The sequence below is a fragment of the Seriola aureovittata genome, chromosome 3 (genome assembly GCF_021018895.1).
Source record: "Seriola aureovittata isolate HTS-2021-v1 ecotype China chromosome 3, ASM2101889v1, whole genome shotgun sequence".
In the NCBI taxonomy this organism is placed as follows: domain Eukaryota; kingdom Metazoa; phylum Chordata; class Actinopteri; order Carangiformes; family Carangidae; genus Seriola; species Seriola aureovittata.
This window is the reverse complement of record NC_079366.1, coordinates 11,236,578-11,251,995: the sequence shown is the minus strand read 5'-3', so window position 1 is coordinate 11,251,995 and position 15,418 is coordinate 11,236,578. Positions and strand designations below refer to the sequence as shown.

General features: G+C 38.6%; 2 protein-coding genes across 4 annotated transcripts in view; both read right to left on the bottom strand.

The window, feature by feature from the left end:
• Positions 1 to 1,939: 1,939 nt before the first annotated feature.
• On the bottom strand, positions 1,940 to 12,679 carry pdcd4b (programmed cell death 4b). Of its 3 annotated transcripts, none has more exons than XM_056372352.1 (12): positions 12,661 to 12,679; positions 12,012 to 12,118; positions 11,362 to 11,679; positions 9,031 to 9,125; positions 8,646 to 8,759; positions 8,312 to 8,533; positions 6,183 to 6,280; positions 4,638 to 4,752; positions 3,495 to 3,602; positions 3,054 to 3,164; positions 2,791 to 2,930; positions 1,940 to 2,666 (listed from the first exon to the last, which is right to left on the bottom strand). In XM_056372352.1, the coding sequence occupies exons 2-12, from the start codon at positions 12,052 to 12,054 to the stop codon at positions 2,606 to 2,608; spliced, it is 1,425 nt and encodes a 474-aa protein (XP_056228327.1). In that variant the 5' UTR covers positions 12,055 to 12,118; positions 12,661 to 12,679; the 3' UTR covers positions 1,940 to 2,605. The 3 variants fall into 3 exon arrangements, with proteins under 3 accessions (XP_056228327.1, XP_056228326.1, XP_056228324.1); XM_056372351.1 differs by having other exon boundaries at positions 12,589 to 12,674; XM_056372349.1 differs by having other exon boundaries at positions 12,604 to 12,672.
• Positions 12,680 to 13,403: 724 nt separating this feature from the next.
• rbm20 (RNA binding motif protein 20) overlaps positions 13,404 to 15,418 on the bottom strand; it is a 48,145-nt gene continuing 46,130 nt past the window's right edge. Inside the window, exon 14 of the mRNA XM_056372894.1 lies at positions 13,404 to 14,530. Coding sequence (XP_056228869.1) covers positions 14,462 to 14,530 — 69 coding nt within the window. The 3' untranslated portion in view covers positions 13,404 to 14,461. The remainder of the gene's footprint in view (positions 14,531 to 15,418) is intronic.

Genomic DNA, 15,418 nt, shown 5'->3' with positions numbered 1-15,418 from the left:
TCTAGCTATTGTAAAAACTATTTTTACTCCCAATCTTTTAAGTTATTCCAACAAGGATCATGGTTACGTTAGGTTAAACGTTAACGTTACATTAAAACAATCGTGTGTAAATTGATACCGAATATAATAAAAAAAACGTGAACATTCAACATTGCAACAGCCATATGTAACAAATGCAACACAAAAGGAACTGATTATAAATGTTTTTCCTTCAGGGTGATCATATCGTCTCTGTTACTGAACCTCTAGTGGCTGTATGTAAATATGCTAAAGTTCATACTAAGCTTGTGCCACAGATCCGGCTTAAATACAGTCTCTATCAAATTGCTTACTCTCGTGAGTAGTTCATGAGTCAGATCACCATTCATTATCAGCTGAGAAAATACCCAGCTATATTTGTTATTAACAGCAGCTTTCTTCACGATCCAACAGTGTCAGGGTTTTTACCCTATGCAATTCCTCAAGTAGATTGTCCATAATACTTTGTTTTCATCAATTTTTGCTGAAATTCTGTTAAAATGTAATAAACTAATGTGTTTACCTTTCAGCGGGCATTCAGGAAGACACAATGCCAGAAGTCAAGTCAATATTCAGAGAAGTTTTGCCTAAACAAGGTTTGTACTGCAGCAATTAGGTCTTTGGACAGCAGTAGTTTCAAACAAAAGGCTGTTTGTGGAGCCCAATACAACATGTGAACTGTTCAGAAATCTGCAAAAGCCTGCAAAATTAGTCAGTGGGTGCTCTGTGCTGTGTGCGCCTTCTTTAGTCTCTTACAGAGCAGCATCATTGACATTGTTGCAATATAAACACTTACATAATTAGGACAAGTACCATAGCTGGATATCAATGGATTTTTAGTGTCAAAAGTGTAATGCCTTTTAATGTGTACAAGTCGTTCAGGGGCAATGCACCAGCTGTGTAAAACGTCCAGATGTTTCATGCAGTGAGTCTATTTGCTAAAAACGGACCACCAGTGCAACAGAAACTAAAAATATTGGCAAGCAATTGACCACAACCAAGAGCCCACAGATTTAAAAAGCCTGCAGATGTGACCTTGGGCCCCACTTCCTGGGGGTTGCAGTTTTGGCAGTGATGCTCTCGCAGATCTAGTATTTATTAAAAGTTCAATTGTAGATAGAACATTTCTCACTGTTAATGTGCTGGAGGTTTTTGTGAAAGATAGCCAACTAATTCCAACTCTTCTTTTCTCTTTGTATTTAAATCAAGATTAGTTATAGAAATGGGAGAGCTCATGCTGAATTGATTTTTATTTCCACAGGGCAGCTTTCCATGGAAGATGTCCCTACCATGGTTCTGTGTAAGCCAAAGCTGCTCCCACTCAAATCAGTCACCCTAGAGAAACTGGAGAAGATGCAGATGGAGGCTCAAGAGGCCGTCAAACAGCAGGAACTGGCAATGAAAGAGCAGTCGCAGTAGACGCCCAATGGAGGATTTGCAACAGCAGAGGCAGCCAGAGTGGCACAAAATTCCTTTAGATGGATGGCCCAAAAATAGTGTTTTCAAGCACTAATAGATCAAGTATTTTTATGGACAGCGACATGCAACATGAAGTAATTGATGTTTGGCTTCATAGAGCAGAAGAGTTAAGGAAGTGGTAAAAGTAGTCATCTAAGCTTAACCACTATTCAGCTCTTCTTCCTGTATAAGCATTGTTGAATGATTTACTGCATGTAATCAATAGGGATTAAGTTTATTGCTTGCCAGCTTTTCAAGCATGGTTGACTACTGAGACCTGTGTGCTTCTACAGACATTTCATTTATAACCCCTGCAATATGGCTTCAATTCATACAACAAAATGTTAGTTAACCGCCTTCTTTTTGAGTCGTAGTGCAATTGCCCTTTCCGACCCAAGAGCTTAGTTGCAACCCTGGTTAATAGCATGTGTTAATATTGTGACATTCACAAAACAGTCTTGCATTATTTAATAGTGGTTTAATGAACAAACAAGGAGCAATACATGGTACATTTCACACACCAGTATTGCTCAGATATAAAAATAAACACTCTAAACACCACTTTATGAAGTTACACGACTGGTATTTGTTTTTGCACTGTACTCGTGTATCGATACCTTCAGTAATGACATCTTTGTGTGATTTAAAGGGTAAAAAGAAAAAAATAAGACAAGCACAGCATAGAAACAGCAGCTAGTTGGGGAGCCAGTATTGCATTGAACCAACATGCTCCCTTTTATTTATTTATTTTTATACCCCTTTATAAAGCTCTTGACACAAACCAGTCATCTCTGTACAAACACTGCTTTCTAGAAAACACAAAAGGAGTGGCAGTGAAATCAAGAAAATACTGTACAAAACAACATGGAATGACTGACACTGAGAGGTGTGGCACTTTAAGGGTTAGCTTATGTAAATGTTTATATTGAAACACCTTAGAGAAAGTGATCTTCAGTCTCAATTGAAAGTGCAGTTTTTTTTTTTTTTTAGCCCACCTCAATTTCAGAAATGTACATTCTCTTGACTGTTAGAAGGGAAAAAAATTGTACCCAACTATTTTGAAAAATATGCATGTAAAAAAGTAGCTTTATCCTCATCCTCTTCTTTCCTGGTACATAAAAAGGATTCCTCAGTAGCTTTCGACTTTGACAACACCACCATCTCCCTCGCTGACAAATCTCTTTCGGCCCCTGGCAAGAGACAGATCGCATTAAAAAAAAATTTCAAAGTAAAATTAACCATAACTAAGAGGACATGATTTATCCCTACAGAGATAAATATAAGGTTTGTATCTGAGAAAACTATTGCACTTACCGACAGGGACAAAGATCTCTTAACTTTACATCAATTATTCCCATACTGAGGCTCTTATCAACAAATTGCTCCAGGATGAAGTATGCACGAGGGACATCGATGTTGATTTCAGCAATGTCCATATAAACTCTTTCATAGCCCTTTAAAAGAAAAGAAAACACTGTTTATAAAACATTATCTCATAGGGAGAGCAAACAAATGAGCTGCCTTTAGGTGAAATTGTTTTGTGCAGTACATAAGTCAGACACCAGGTGGCACCTTACCCTTCTCATTTGGTCCACAGTGATGATGGAGGACACAGAGAGCAGCTTGAGTAGTCGCATGACCATTTTGAATGTTTTCTCTCCTTTGGACTCCAACACCATCACTATCGCCTGAAGGAAATTGCACAATATTCTTAACACCGTATTAGTGCTCAAAAACTTTGGTAGTAGCTACTAGAAGCACATACTGCAGTGCAAAACACATATTGATTTATCTACAGATTTTAGTTTAGACCTCATGGCACAAGATGTTCACACTCCTCAATGAAAGATGAATGAAAATGAAAAAAAAAAAAAAAACTAAGCTAAAAAAGATAAACTAAAACAAGATATTTCAGATGACGGATTGGCTTGAAACCATTCTGGAATATTTCACAATTTTACTTTGGCCTCCTGCACACCTGCTTGTGTTGTTGATATCAAGTGTAGCACAGTATTTACCTCATACACAAACTCATGGTGGAAATGGGGGACCTCCAGATCTCTCAGGCATCTTTCAGCCTCTTTACTGTCTCCAGATAGGATGTACTCCTTCAGCAGGAGGTTCATCTGGTAGGGTAAACAAAACAGGTAATAACAACTATTAACCTACAGTATTTTTTGTTCTTACAAAGAGTTGTAAAGCAACAATCAGATGTGCTTGAGCATTTGAGAAAAAGAGAACTGAAAACTGTTTTCCTCAAGGGATGTTGCACTGATTAAATTTAGAGCAGTGTTTGTGAGAAAAAGACTCTCAGACTACACACACACTAATACATTTTAGTTTTAAAAACCCATCACTTTTGCTACATTTATGTCACACTACTCTGGAGTTTTTGAGGCCCTAACACAGAGACTTTTGGAAACGCTGCTGGCCCCATTTTAGTTTGAAAATGCAAGGGCTGCATTTTAGTCTAGATTTGCAGAGAAAGACTTTTAGAAACGATGACATAGACACCCACATCACTCCCTGATTCAGTCTTATCCGTCGTGTATCCTTCCCTGATTCATCATGCTCCTATTATGCGTCCCTTTTCTGGAAAAAGAGACCCACGACTCACAATCTATGTTTCCCGCCACCATGACTGCCTTATACTCATGTGCTACTTTCAGTAACAGTTCCACCTCATCGTTGGTCCATGCGTCGCCATTTCTGTTCCTCGTTTGCAGTATTTTCTGCAACTAAGCAATGAGCTGCAGAGAAGACAATCTGCAATATCCTGTTTACACCAGCACGCACATGCCGAGTGTACGTGAATGGTCATGTGATATGTATTTTCAGGTGTTAGTATGGCCAGAGTTTATTTCTGAACACGGAGCTAAAACGCTCATCCGGACCGAGATCGTTTTCGTTTTTAATGAAAACGTATTTGTGTGGACCTGTTTACAACGTTCCCAGCGACCAAAACTTCCTTATCTACATTGCATTTCTCAAGATGGTGAATGTTTTCAATCATTTAAAGCTTTATATAACAGAACATTTTAAATAACTCAAAAATTAAAAATTAAAATAAGATATTAACACAGAATACTTGACTAGTGCTCACAAAGACCTGGTCTCCCACCTGCGTCTTCTTAAGTCTGAGCTACAATATGTAAAATTACCTCTTTGATGAGCTGTATGACAGGTCTCTGGCCCCCACCTGTCCCCCACTGGTTGTCTATGCGCAGCCCACCCATATTCATCTTCAGCAGCACAGCTGCCCGATCCAGTGCTTCCCTGGAAGATATAAAACAAGCAAGGTTTGTGGGGCAAACTTGTCACACTGCAACACCAACTTTCATTGTCATTACTATCCCCTCCCCCGCCTGCAAGTGATCAGGCTGCTTCTGCTCTAATATGCAAAAGTTTTCACATGTATTTGTTACAAAGAAACTTTTGTTCATTGCATTGTTATATTTCCTGAAAGGCACTTGGTGTGGTGTCTCTTGATTCTGTTTCCTTTACCTTTAAAGCATTCCACTCTTGTTTACATGCAAGTTAAGTTCAGATTCTCCTGCTCTGTCATACCTTCCTTCCTGAAGTGGCCACTCTCTATAAAGGATAGTGTCACAATTCCTCAAGTTTGTCATAAAACAACAGTTAGATTTGAGCATTGAAACAGTGTTTTTTTCGTGTAATCATTCCTCCTGTTCATACTGGCCATTAAAAGATCTCTTCCTAATGCACTTTCAATGTAAGAGATTGGAAACAAAACCCACAGCCCTCTTTCCATGCAAAAATGTACTGAATAATTTATCTGAAACTAAAACAAGACTGGCTCGCTGAGTTAGGCCTCAATTATGTTCCTTTGCGGATTCGCACATGGACAGCTGCAGACACCATGGACGTGTAGTTCTTATTATTATATTTCTTTCTAGTCCACTTGGGGGAGCGCATGCACAGTTGGTGCCCTGGTAGCATAATAGCTGTGCAGACAAGTCTGTGTGGGCACAACAAATTGGTGGGTACACAGATGTCCACACAGAGCCTCCTGTACACCCTGTGATTACAAAATTTACATCACATGAATCCTAACAGACCCTTGCGTTTTTTGGAAAGTATAACACCAGCTTTAGACAAATTAAGTGGATATCTTCCAAAGTTACTGTCTTTTTAGTGCAAACTTACCTTTTTTGTTACTAGCCCTCCACTGCAGCTTAACAGGGAAACACAAAGATACTCAAAAGACTGTAACTTTGTTAAATATTCACTTGTTTTGTTTAACTCGGACTTCTCAAGGGTTAGCTTACATAACAAAATAAACTTTTTACACAGAAGAGGAAGGTGGAAATTGTTCCCCATCATTTACATTCAACATGTATTAGGATGCTTAATTTCCAGTATGAACAGGAGGAATGATTAAAGCAAGAAAAGCCTGTTTCCACATTTAAATGGGCACCTGACCATTGTTTAACAGACTTGAAAATTGTGAACATATTCTTAATAATAATAAAAATAAATAAATAAATAATCCGTATTTAATGATATAACAGTTGTACATATAAGAAAGCTTCTGCATATTATTATTGACTGAATCCCCTCTTATCTTGCAGTCATTAACACCTCATGCAGACACTTAAAACCCTGACATAAGAGATTTTCATGATAAGAGTTTGAAACAGGAAATTATAATCACAAGTAGCACAGCCTTGCCAACAATCACATACCTTGTGTATTCACAGTCAACTCTGCCTTTGTAACCCTCGATATAGCCTTTGGACAATATCTGGTCACTAACAGCACGTGCAATAAATTGGCCCACCAACTGGAAGAGAAGCACAAAAGAGGGAAAAATGGAAACAAAGCCAAACAGATTGCACAGCACCATTTTGTATACATTTTGAGTATATTTTTGGTGTATATTTTGGTATTAAACACATGATATGTCATTTTCTGCCACTATGGGTCACTGTATCAAAACAATAAAAAATTATGGAGTTTGGTGATGTTGTGAAGTAGCGTGGGATCATGGGAGTTATCTTCATCACCATTGCCAGTCACTGCAGTCAGTTTCTAATGGTTGGGATTCCTTCAGTGTTCAATAGTCAGGAGGTTTTTACAGGCAGCATACATTCCACATTAGAAAATCAGTGTTTCTTGAGCACTGAAAACAGGAAGTCAGGGAGGGGCTAGGAGCCAAGCTTCTGCTAACGTTTGCTCAGCTTGTCTCTGATAACTTCAGATCCAGAAGTCCAATGACTAAAATCCTTCATCTGATTAAAATATATTGTGAGAAACAGTAAGATCAAAAAAGTGTATTGTAAAAATGTGGCTTAAAACTGGATAAGAACTCAATTTTGGCCACTTCTGGCAGACAACCACAACAGGCAACCAGATGAAATGGACCATTACCATGATTAAAATCACACACTTCTCTGAGTTTGAAAAGTACTGGAAACATTTGGGATAATACAAGTACAGAACTCAAAATATATGACATAGGTCTAGCTGTTTTTTTGTACATTTCAATGCAAAAAAGTTGCACATTAAACCTTTAAGTCAAGTGAAAATCTGATTAACATAATCAATTCATTTTCCATTATTTTGAGGAATAGCATCCCCTTGCAGGAGGAAAGAAAAGGTATGATGAGAAACCATTAAACTTAAACTGATTACCACTTCTTTCAGAATGTTCAAGTATATTTTAGTTTTGTTTAAAATTTGCTTAAAAAATTAAGCGAACTGACAAAGTCCTGCAATACTGCTATTACAGATTACTAGGTCACAATTACAAAATTCTTTCAGTTTGAAGAACTAGAGGCCCTACAAAAACACTGACATGACCGGCGACTGACAGTGGCCTCAGGGGCACGTGTGTGTGTTTGTTTACAGTAGTGTAAGCGCATGATTTAGAGAAACGAAAGAGCTGGCTTTGCTCTTCTGGCCCCCACAAAGCCTGCGCTCATCACTGGTCATTGTTTCTGTACAGACAACAGGCAGCTCCGTCTCATCTAATCTGTGGCTGTGGCTAGACTGGCAGGCATATGAAAAGAAAGAGAGGAGTGTGTGTATGGGGAAACTGAGAAAGAGAGTGAAAGGGTGAAGGGAGGCAGGTGGGGGCAGGACAGAGCCATAACACCCATTTAAACCCACATAGAACTGTGAGAGGGACAGAACTGACTAGTGGGACTAAATGAGACAGTGAGAGGAGGGGTGTGAGGGGGAGGATGACCAATAACCCTTTGAGCGTCCTTCGCTGAGCTTGCATTTTGTGAGCACAGACAGACAATGGCCAGAGATCTCATGTCTGTGCAGACTGAAAAGGAAAGAGCTCAAATACACACACCAACTCTCTCCTACACACCAACAAATCAAACCACAGCGTTATTCCCCTGTGCTCCACCACAGACTGAAAACTCAAACATGCAATCTCAAATAGAAACTTAAGCTGAGAGTCTAAAGAGTCTTTTGTGTTTACTGTAAAGGGTCTGTCATATGTGAACCAAGGTTGTGCAGATCAGTTTGTCTAAATTTTCTTGATGGTAACAAAAAGTTGAAATATCTTAAAACATAAATATGACATGGATTTACTGTAGCTCCAGGTTCTTCCTTTATTGATTGCATTAAATTTAAACAATTGTTTATCAGACCAACTGACCCAGATCATCTGACAAACCTGAGTGAAAACCACTTCATTCGGGATCATAGATTGAATTTTTGAAGTAAACAGCCATCCTGAATCCTAATTATAAATTAAGGTAATTTTAAGCTTTATATTCAGCGCTGTCGCACACTCACATTCAATAAGTTGCTAACTTAGCTACAGGTGTGTACACACACACTTATCTGCACTCACTTGTGGGGCTCCAGGTGTGTCCAGAACCAGGTCGGGCAGCTCTTGGAGCACTTTGTCGAAGGAGTTTTCCATGTCGCTGCGGGACAGAACAGGCCCACATAAGTCAGCCAGCAGCCTGGAGGTGAGCTCTCGGTGACTGGCTTTGGCCTCCAGGGCCAGAGACACAGCCAGTGAGGGCACCTCACTCCGCATGGGCCCCAGGTTCAGTTCTGCGAGCAGCTCCTGGATATGGAAAGAGGTGTTGGCATGGATTGATGTCTTCACGCAAGTGTATGGTCTCTAAATTAATTTTACTTTTCACAGGCCATTTCCTGCATGATGATGTGCCACTTACTGCTACTTCATTTGTGTCGCCATGTTCAAAGTACTCTTGCACTATGGGGGTGACTGTCTTCTCAAAGTCCCTCTCATCCAGTGGGGGGACCACAGTCTCATACACACAGTTTTCCTGTCAAAACACAATCATGTTCCAGGTCTAGTGTTTTTGCCAGTGCTACATTAATAACATTTTTTTCTTATTTTATCCCCTAATAGAAAATACATTTATACAATGTGATTCAATTTAATACAGCAGTGCTACAATCTACACCTTAAAAAATTACCACACAACATCCACAAAATTAAACATAAGCTCCACATAAGAAATGTTAATTGCCTCTGCATTGGATTTTACATGTGATTGTGCTGTTCAAAACACTCAAAAACACAACAGTTATTACCTGAGCTTCGTCATAGTTGGGGTCTTTCTCATCTACCGCCTCCGGCTCATAAACTTCACCAGATCGGCCCCAGACGCCTTTGCCTCCAGCCCCACCTGCGGACGAAGGGCAGTGACAATGCAATACATGACATCTGACAACATCAAAAACAATCATGTTAAAGCAATATGCAGTGTCTTTTTCATGGCCCACATATCTTGGTAACCTGAAACATGAGATGTTTTGTAAAAAAAAGAAAACAGTTGTGACTTCTGTTTAACACATAGTTCACAATTCATGGTTACTAAGGAAAGAAAGTGAAGTAGCAGCTTTTATGAGCATTAGAGGCTCTTCACATGATGTCCCTGATATACAAGCTCTGAAAGCCTTTTCAAAGAAAACATAATAAGTTGGTGGGAGTTTTGAGGGTTACAGAGCGTGAAGTCACGTATCAAGTCGTTGTGTAGTGTATCAACTGTACAAGTTCTAAGAAACAGAAACAGAAAGATAGTGTTGATCTATACCATTAAAATATCTTGTATTTCATCAAAAAAATTTTAACATCCGTCAGATTAAAAAGCTTTTCGTTGATTTCCTTCTTATGAATGACTTAGGCTAAAATACCCAAATGCCCACTAAAAACTAGACCAATACAAATCCTCAACAAATTTTTTGAATCCACTCACTAAGAGCCTGACTGCCCCTGTGCCGTTAGAGGGCTGGGGCTCCATAAGCTATTTTGTTGTCTTCAGCTACAAACATCAGAGACATCCAGATTGTTTTCAAATATGCAAGATACTTTTTTCATCCAATTCAGTTTAATTTTTCCATTATAGGCCTTATAGAGTCAAGTCTCACCAATTTGTTTTCAAGTATTGGTACAGTTCACGCACGCACACACACACGCACACACACAATCTGACTTCCTTCTTTCAAACAGGAACTCTCAGCTAGAGTATATATACTAATACTATAGTTATAATGTTACCAATGTTAATATGGATCATTAGCTTTGTGTGTGATCTCTACCAATCCCCATGCAAATTTTTTTAACCCAAGGACCCAACATGCTGAGATATAATCCCTCTATTTGGGGAGGTGAGACCTTTGTACATGTTACACAAACAAACATCTGCTGGGTCACCACTAACAGATTGCAGACAGTTTAAGAAGCCCAATACCAAAGCAGCTTGTGTGTCATGCTTTAAAACCCCCATTAAAACCCACCCAGTATGTCACATATAACATACCACTGTATTTAGCACAGGCCACACTAGTTGTGAGAACCCGTCCTACTTCAGCGTTAAAACGTGGTATCCACTAGTTTGCACTCACCAGAGAGATTCTGCACATCCACTGTATTTGTCTTTCAAAACTGCAATGCATAAACTTTTTATGCAGGAGAGCTCACAGCTCAAATTACAGGGCACCACTGGCATGACAGCTCTGTTATGTAACCAGAAAAACGGATGCCAAGAGAAACTACATTTGCTCCAGTTTTACTGCCCCTGGGAAAAGCAAAGTAACTAAACTGTACTTCCTTCTGCAGGGACATAACTAGACTCTGTGTGCTTACACCACTGAATGAAGACCCGCAGTGATAGACAGCTCGACTATCACAAGAGGTTGACACACTTATACCTTTCTGATGTGTTGGTGTTGGGTACAAAAGACAATTTGAGGCAAAGGAGAAAGCGGGTCATAAGAGCTATCTATGGCTTGATATAAATATTGGATAAGGAATCACAGAAATACATTATGCAACATTTTCAGCTGAATGCCTGATGCTTTATCAGTGGTGTCACACACAATAACAAAATCTATATCTATAGCTATCACTGTGCCCTGGCACACTGATCGTCTAACAACAACACAATGAGAGATGACACATCAAAATCAAACACAGGCAAACAAATGATCCCTAAACCTTGTGTAACTAACACCAACTCCGCTTAAACTTAACACAATGATTTAACTTCTAATGGAAATTTCCAGAAAAGCTTGGCTGAGCAGATGGCACGAAAAGAAAACCGTGCTTTTAAATGAGCATGCACTGCTCAAGATCACCCAGCCATTTGTTTACATGCTAATTGGTTTATGGCTACAAGATGGAAAGCCACCAGGTGATGACAACAGTAGGTCACACAGTGATGAAGGCATTCTTCCTTTTGAAGTACTGGGCACCAACACCAGTGGCTCTTCAATTAACTTTTACTCGCCTTAGGTAATGACCAGCAAAAGGTTACCCTTTGAAATTCAAGAGAAACTGATACATTTGGTCATAATGTAACATGATAGCACAAAATTATCCTACTGTTAACTGCACTGACTCAAAATGTCAGGTCCTCTTACCTTTCTTTGGTAGGCCTCTGCCCTTTCCAAGTCGGGACTTTCTGTCCAGTAGCTTGCTCTTGGGGCTGGTGGGTGCCGCAGAGGTTCCCCTGACAACGTCCCCATTATCACTGAGGGAGTCCCCCCTGCCTGAGTCCCTGGAGGAGTTCTTTCTCAGCCTCCGCTTGGCCTTCGCCTTTAGGCGTGCCTCATGGATGCTGTTGCTTGACGAGGACAGCCAGTTGCCATTGACCTCATTGTTTATGTTTTTGTTGGCAATAGCCGATCTGCCATTGTCTTCATCTCCAGATGCAAACGAGTCACTCAGGTCCTCAGCCTCTGTTGGATTACAAGCAAAAGCTTATGTTTGAGCTACCAGACAATGAGCTTTTATGTGCAGAACAGATCAAGGAGACTAAAACTGATACAAACATTTATACTTGTTTGTGTGAACCATGTGTAAATACAAGATAAGATAGTTTATGTCAAAAGAAACTATACTAATAATCTATTTCTATCTGTTGTCACTCACTAACTGTAGGATGAGCAGCAGAATAAAATCAATGCCAAATGCAACATCACTAAACCGGCAGGCAGTGAAAACAGTACCAGTGCTCCACATCAGATACAGCTGATGAACATTTAAATCGCTGTGACAGACACACACTTACCAACAGGGTTTGCGTTCAGCCAGGCCTCGCAATCAGTTGCCATGTTTAACAGTAGAAAATAGATTTTGCAGCAGCACAACGTGCAAAAAAATAGTTTCAAATGATACCTGCAATATAGAAGAAAAAAAAAGAAATTTAATAAGCAGACATGCGTTGATAATATGCCCAGACTTGCTGCAACGCAACAGCTTCCCCTCCCCCTATTCATTCAAAGTCACAGTGTTGATAAACAATGGCTGACGCTGCGTTAGCTTGAATGTTCACTGTCAAAGGAAGGAGCTGCGTCAAAGGACCAAACTCCAGGGCATCTAAATGCACATATAAGACGGTTATTTCCTCTATTCAAAGTTAAAATATGCAGTTTACAGTTTGTTTGGTCGTTCTTATACACCGCTGACTCGCAATTTATCTGTTGTAGAGACACAAACGTCAGTGGAAGATAAAACCAAACTGCACAGAGTACGCTAGCTCGGTGTACACCTTCAAGCCATAACGATAAAATCGTTAAATCCTTAACAACACTGTTATATACAACATGCATTTCTATCTCCTTTTGCCCGTCGATTAAATAACTCACTGTCAAATCACTGACCGTCTGTTGTGTCCGAGCTTCTAACTCCGACACGAACACTGTTTTTGTTTCACCTACCCAGCAACTCTGGCACGTAGCTCCGTGTTTTTCTTCTTTGATTGGCTGGAGGGACGTGGGTTTTTAAAACAAAGAACCAATGAAAATGCAACACGGGATTTTCTTCTCGCATGTTCTGTGGGGTCTGAGTTGTTTATGAAGGGCTGCCCCCTATCGTTGGTACTGTAGAACTGCACCCTATTATTAGGTTATTGTTTATGCCATCAACTACAACACACTGGTTAATTAAAGTTGATGATGATGATGATTGTGACTATCATTATAAATTGTCAAGTATTTATAATGATTTTTGCCTTTTTTTTGGCCAATGTTGACCATCCTGAACCGTTATTTCACTTCCGATTATAATGTGATGTTATAATGCGCAGACTGTGCGGGTAAGCAGACTAAATGTATGACAGTGAAAATTTATTATTAATAATTTGGGCACGATCAATGTTAATTGTCCATCCAAACTGATTTTTTTACACAAGTATTTACACCTTCGGATTTAGGTTTGCACACAGATGTTTTCTGCCACAACACTTGGGGGCGCTCTTTTACTACAGTCCTTTCAAAGTCCTATTACAAGCTGGTAGAGAAAATGGATGGTGCACTGAACTCTGTCTGTGGGGGTGTTCATGACTGTATAATCATTATACCACATTGCATACACACTGTTAGAGAGAAGCAGAAATACCTTCTGAAACTAGTTCCAGGCACTATGACATGATTAGTATTTGTTGAAATATTGATGAGGCAACTCAAGTATTTGAAACATTTATTCAAGATTTTTTTCCATCAAAAAAAAAAAAATCACATGAAAAATCATATGAAAACGACACTATCATTAATGTCACAGGATCAATATTCACAGTATACAAAAACAGAGTTTGGCTTGACAATCCTTCTGAAACAAATCACTGTAACATGAAACACTGCATGTTTAACTGTGATAAATTAAACACATGGTCCAGTTTAAGGTCTTTAATATTTAAGGCATTATATGTTGGCAGATATGACTGAGATTTTCTTATGAATTAAATCTGACGTAAATCTTCAATAAAATAAAGATCGATTGCATAGTTGCATCATTATTTGTCCAAATGATGAACATTTTACCTGACAGATAATGTATTGCACAAACTGGCACAGAATTAAATAAAAATGGCAAGAGCCTTTAAAGCCCCAGATATAAATAAAAATGTAAATGTTGTTTATCGTGCTATACATCGAAATCTGTTCAACAAATACAACAAACCTGAGAGTCTGCCTCAGCTTTTTAACTGAGTAATAAGGTTCCTTGACTGATATTTCAAGTCATTTTGCAGCTATAAATGTGTCATTGTTGCTAGGACAATGTACAGATCAAATTAAAAATGAGGTTATCTCATGAGAATAATTGATTTAAACTCAGAAAATAGACTAACATAAACCCATACTATATAAGTCTTTTCACTAAATAGACTTCAATGCAAAAACATTTCCATTCCAAAAAATGAAAAAATAATTCACACACAACCAAATAAAATAAACAGTAAGAAAATTGATAAACCAAAAAGCAACAAATTGAAATTAAATATTGTAGCCTCACTATACATGACACTTTAGGTATGTACAAAATTGAGAGCATCTTTGGCTGGGATTATCAATGCCATTCTAGACATCCAGTCGTCTCTCCCCCCAAAATATCAAAACCAGTGCAATTGTCCACATACTCTATCTTTCATGTGTCACATTATCTATGCTGTAGTTGACCATAGCCTGGCACCAACATCACACGTACAAGAATCTTTCCAAAAGGTGAGAGGTCTAGCTTATGTCACTGTGCAGCTGAGGGTTCAGAAAGTGTGTCCGACAGACTTTCCTCTGCCAGCTGAGATAGATATTTCTGCGTGGGAGAAAAGAAAAAGTTAAAATCTATAATCCAAAATATATCTAAATATATTTTATACAACAATACAAAATGTAACAGACATTGTGAATAATTAGAAAAGGTCTTTTATAAGATTAAGTGTTTTCTCCAAATTAGAACCAGTGGACCACGGTCTTTTTCAAGAGAGAAAAGGACAAGAAAGCAGAATCTCAAATGTCACCATTGTAGACAAACAACTATCTGGTCCGTCTTTTCCACGTCCCTCATCGTGGAGATAATTGCATGATTTTACGAAACACTTTTGGCTACTTGAAATTTTTTTAAAAAGTGCAAATACTTTTTGGTATGATTTTCAACAAATACAATTATGAAGTGACAAATTATAATCTGTTAAATGTGTGTATTAGGTATCTGCATTTAATATCAACGATTTCCAGCTTCAGTCTGAAAAATATATGCATTAGCCCCCAAAAGGTCATGTTGGTAAAACCATGTCCACGAGTTTCAGTTCAATATTGGAGAATAGGTTCTGACTCAATAATGGTTTGGTTTGGTTTAGTTTACTTTTTTTTTCAAAAATCAGTTAAAGAAGACAATTTGATTTTAAACTGAAACTAAATAGAAATTATATATCTGATTTTAAAACAACTGTCAGAGCCAACATAGAAAGATAATTCTAGGTTTGAATTTATTATAATAATGGACATAGAAACTTGCATGGTTGCAGAATGCCTGCTAAATGAGATACAGTTAATCCTTTTAAAATGCAGAAACAATGTTGAGGTTCACCTGTGTAGATGAGTAAATAAATTAAAACTAGTAAAACTAAAACTATGGTCAGAAGAATGAGTAAAGTAAAACTATTAAGCACCAGGACACACACACACACACACAGACACACAC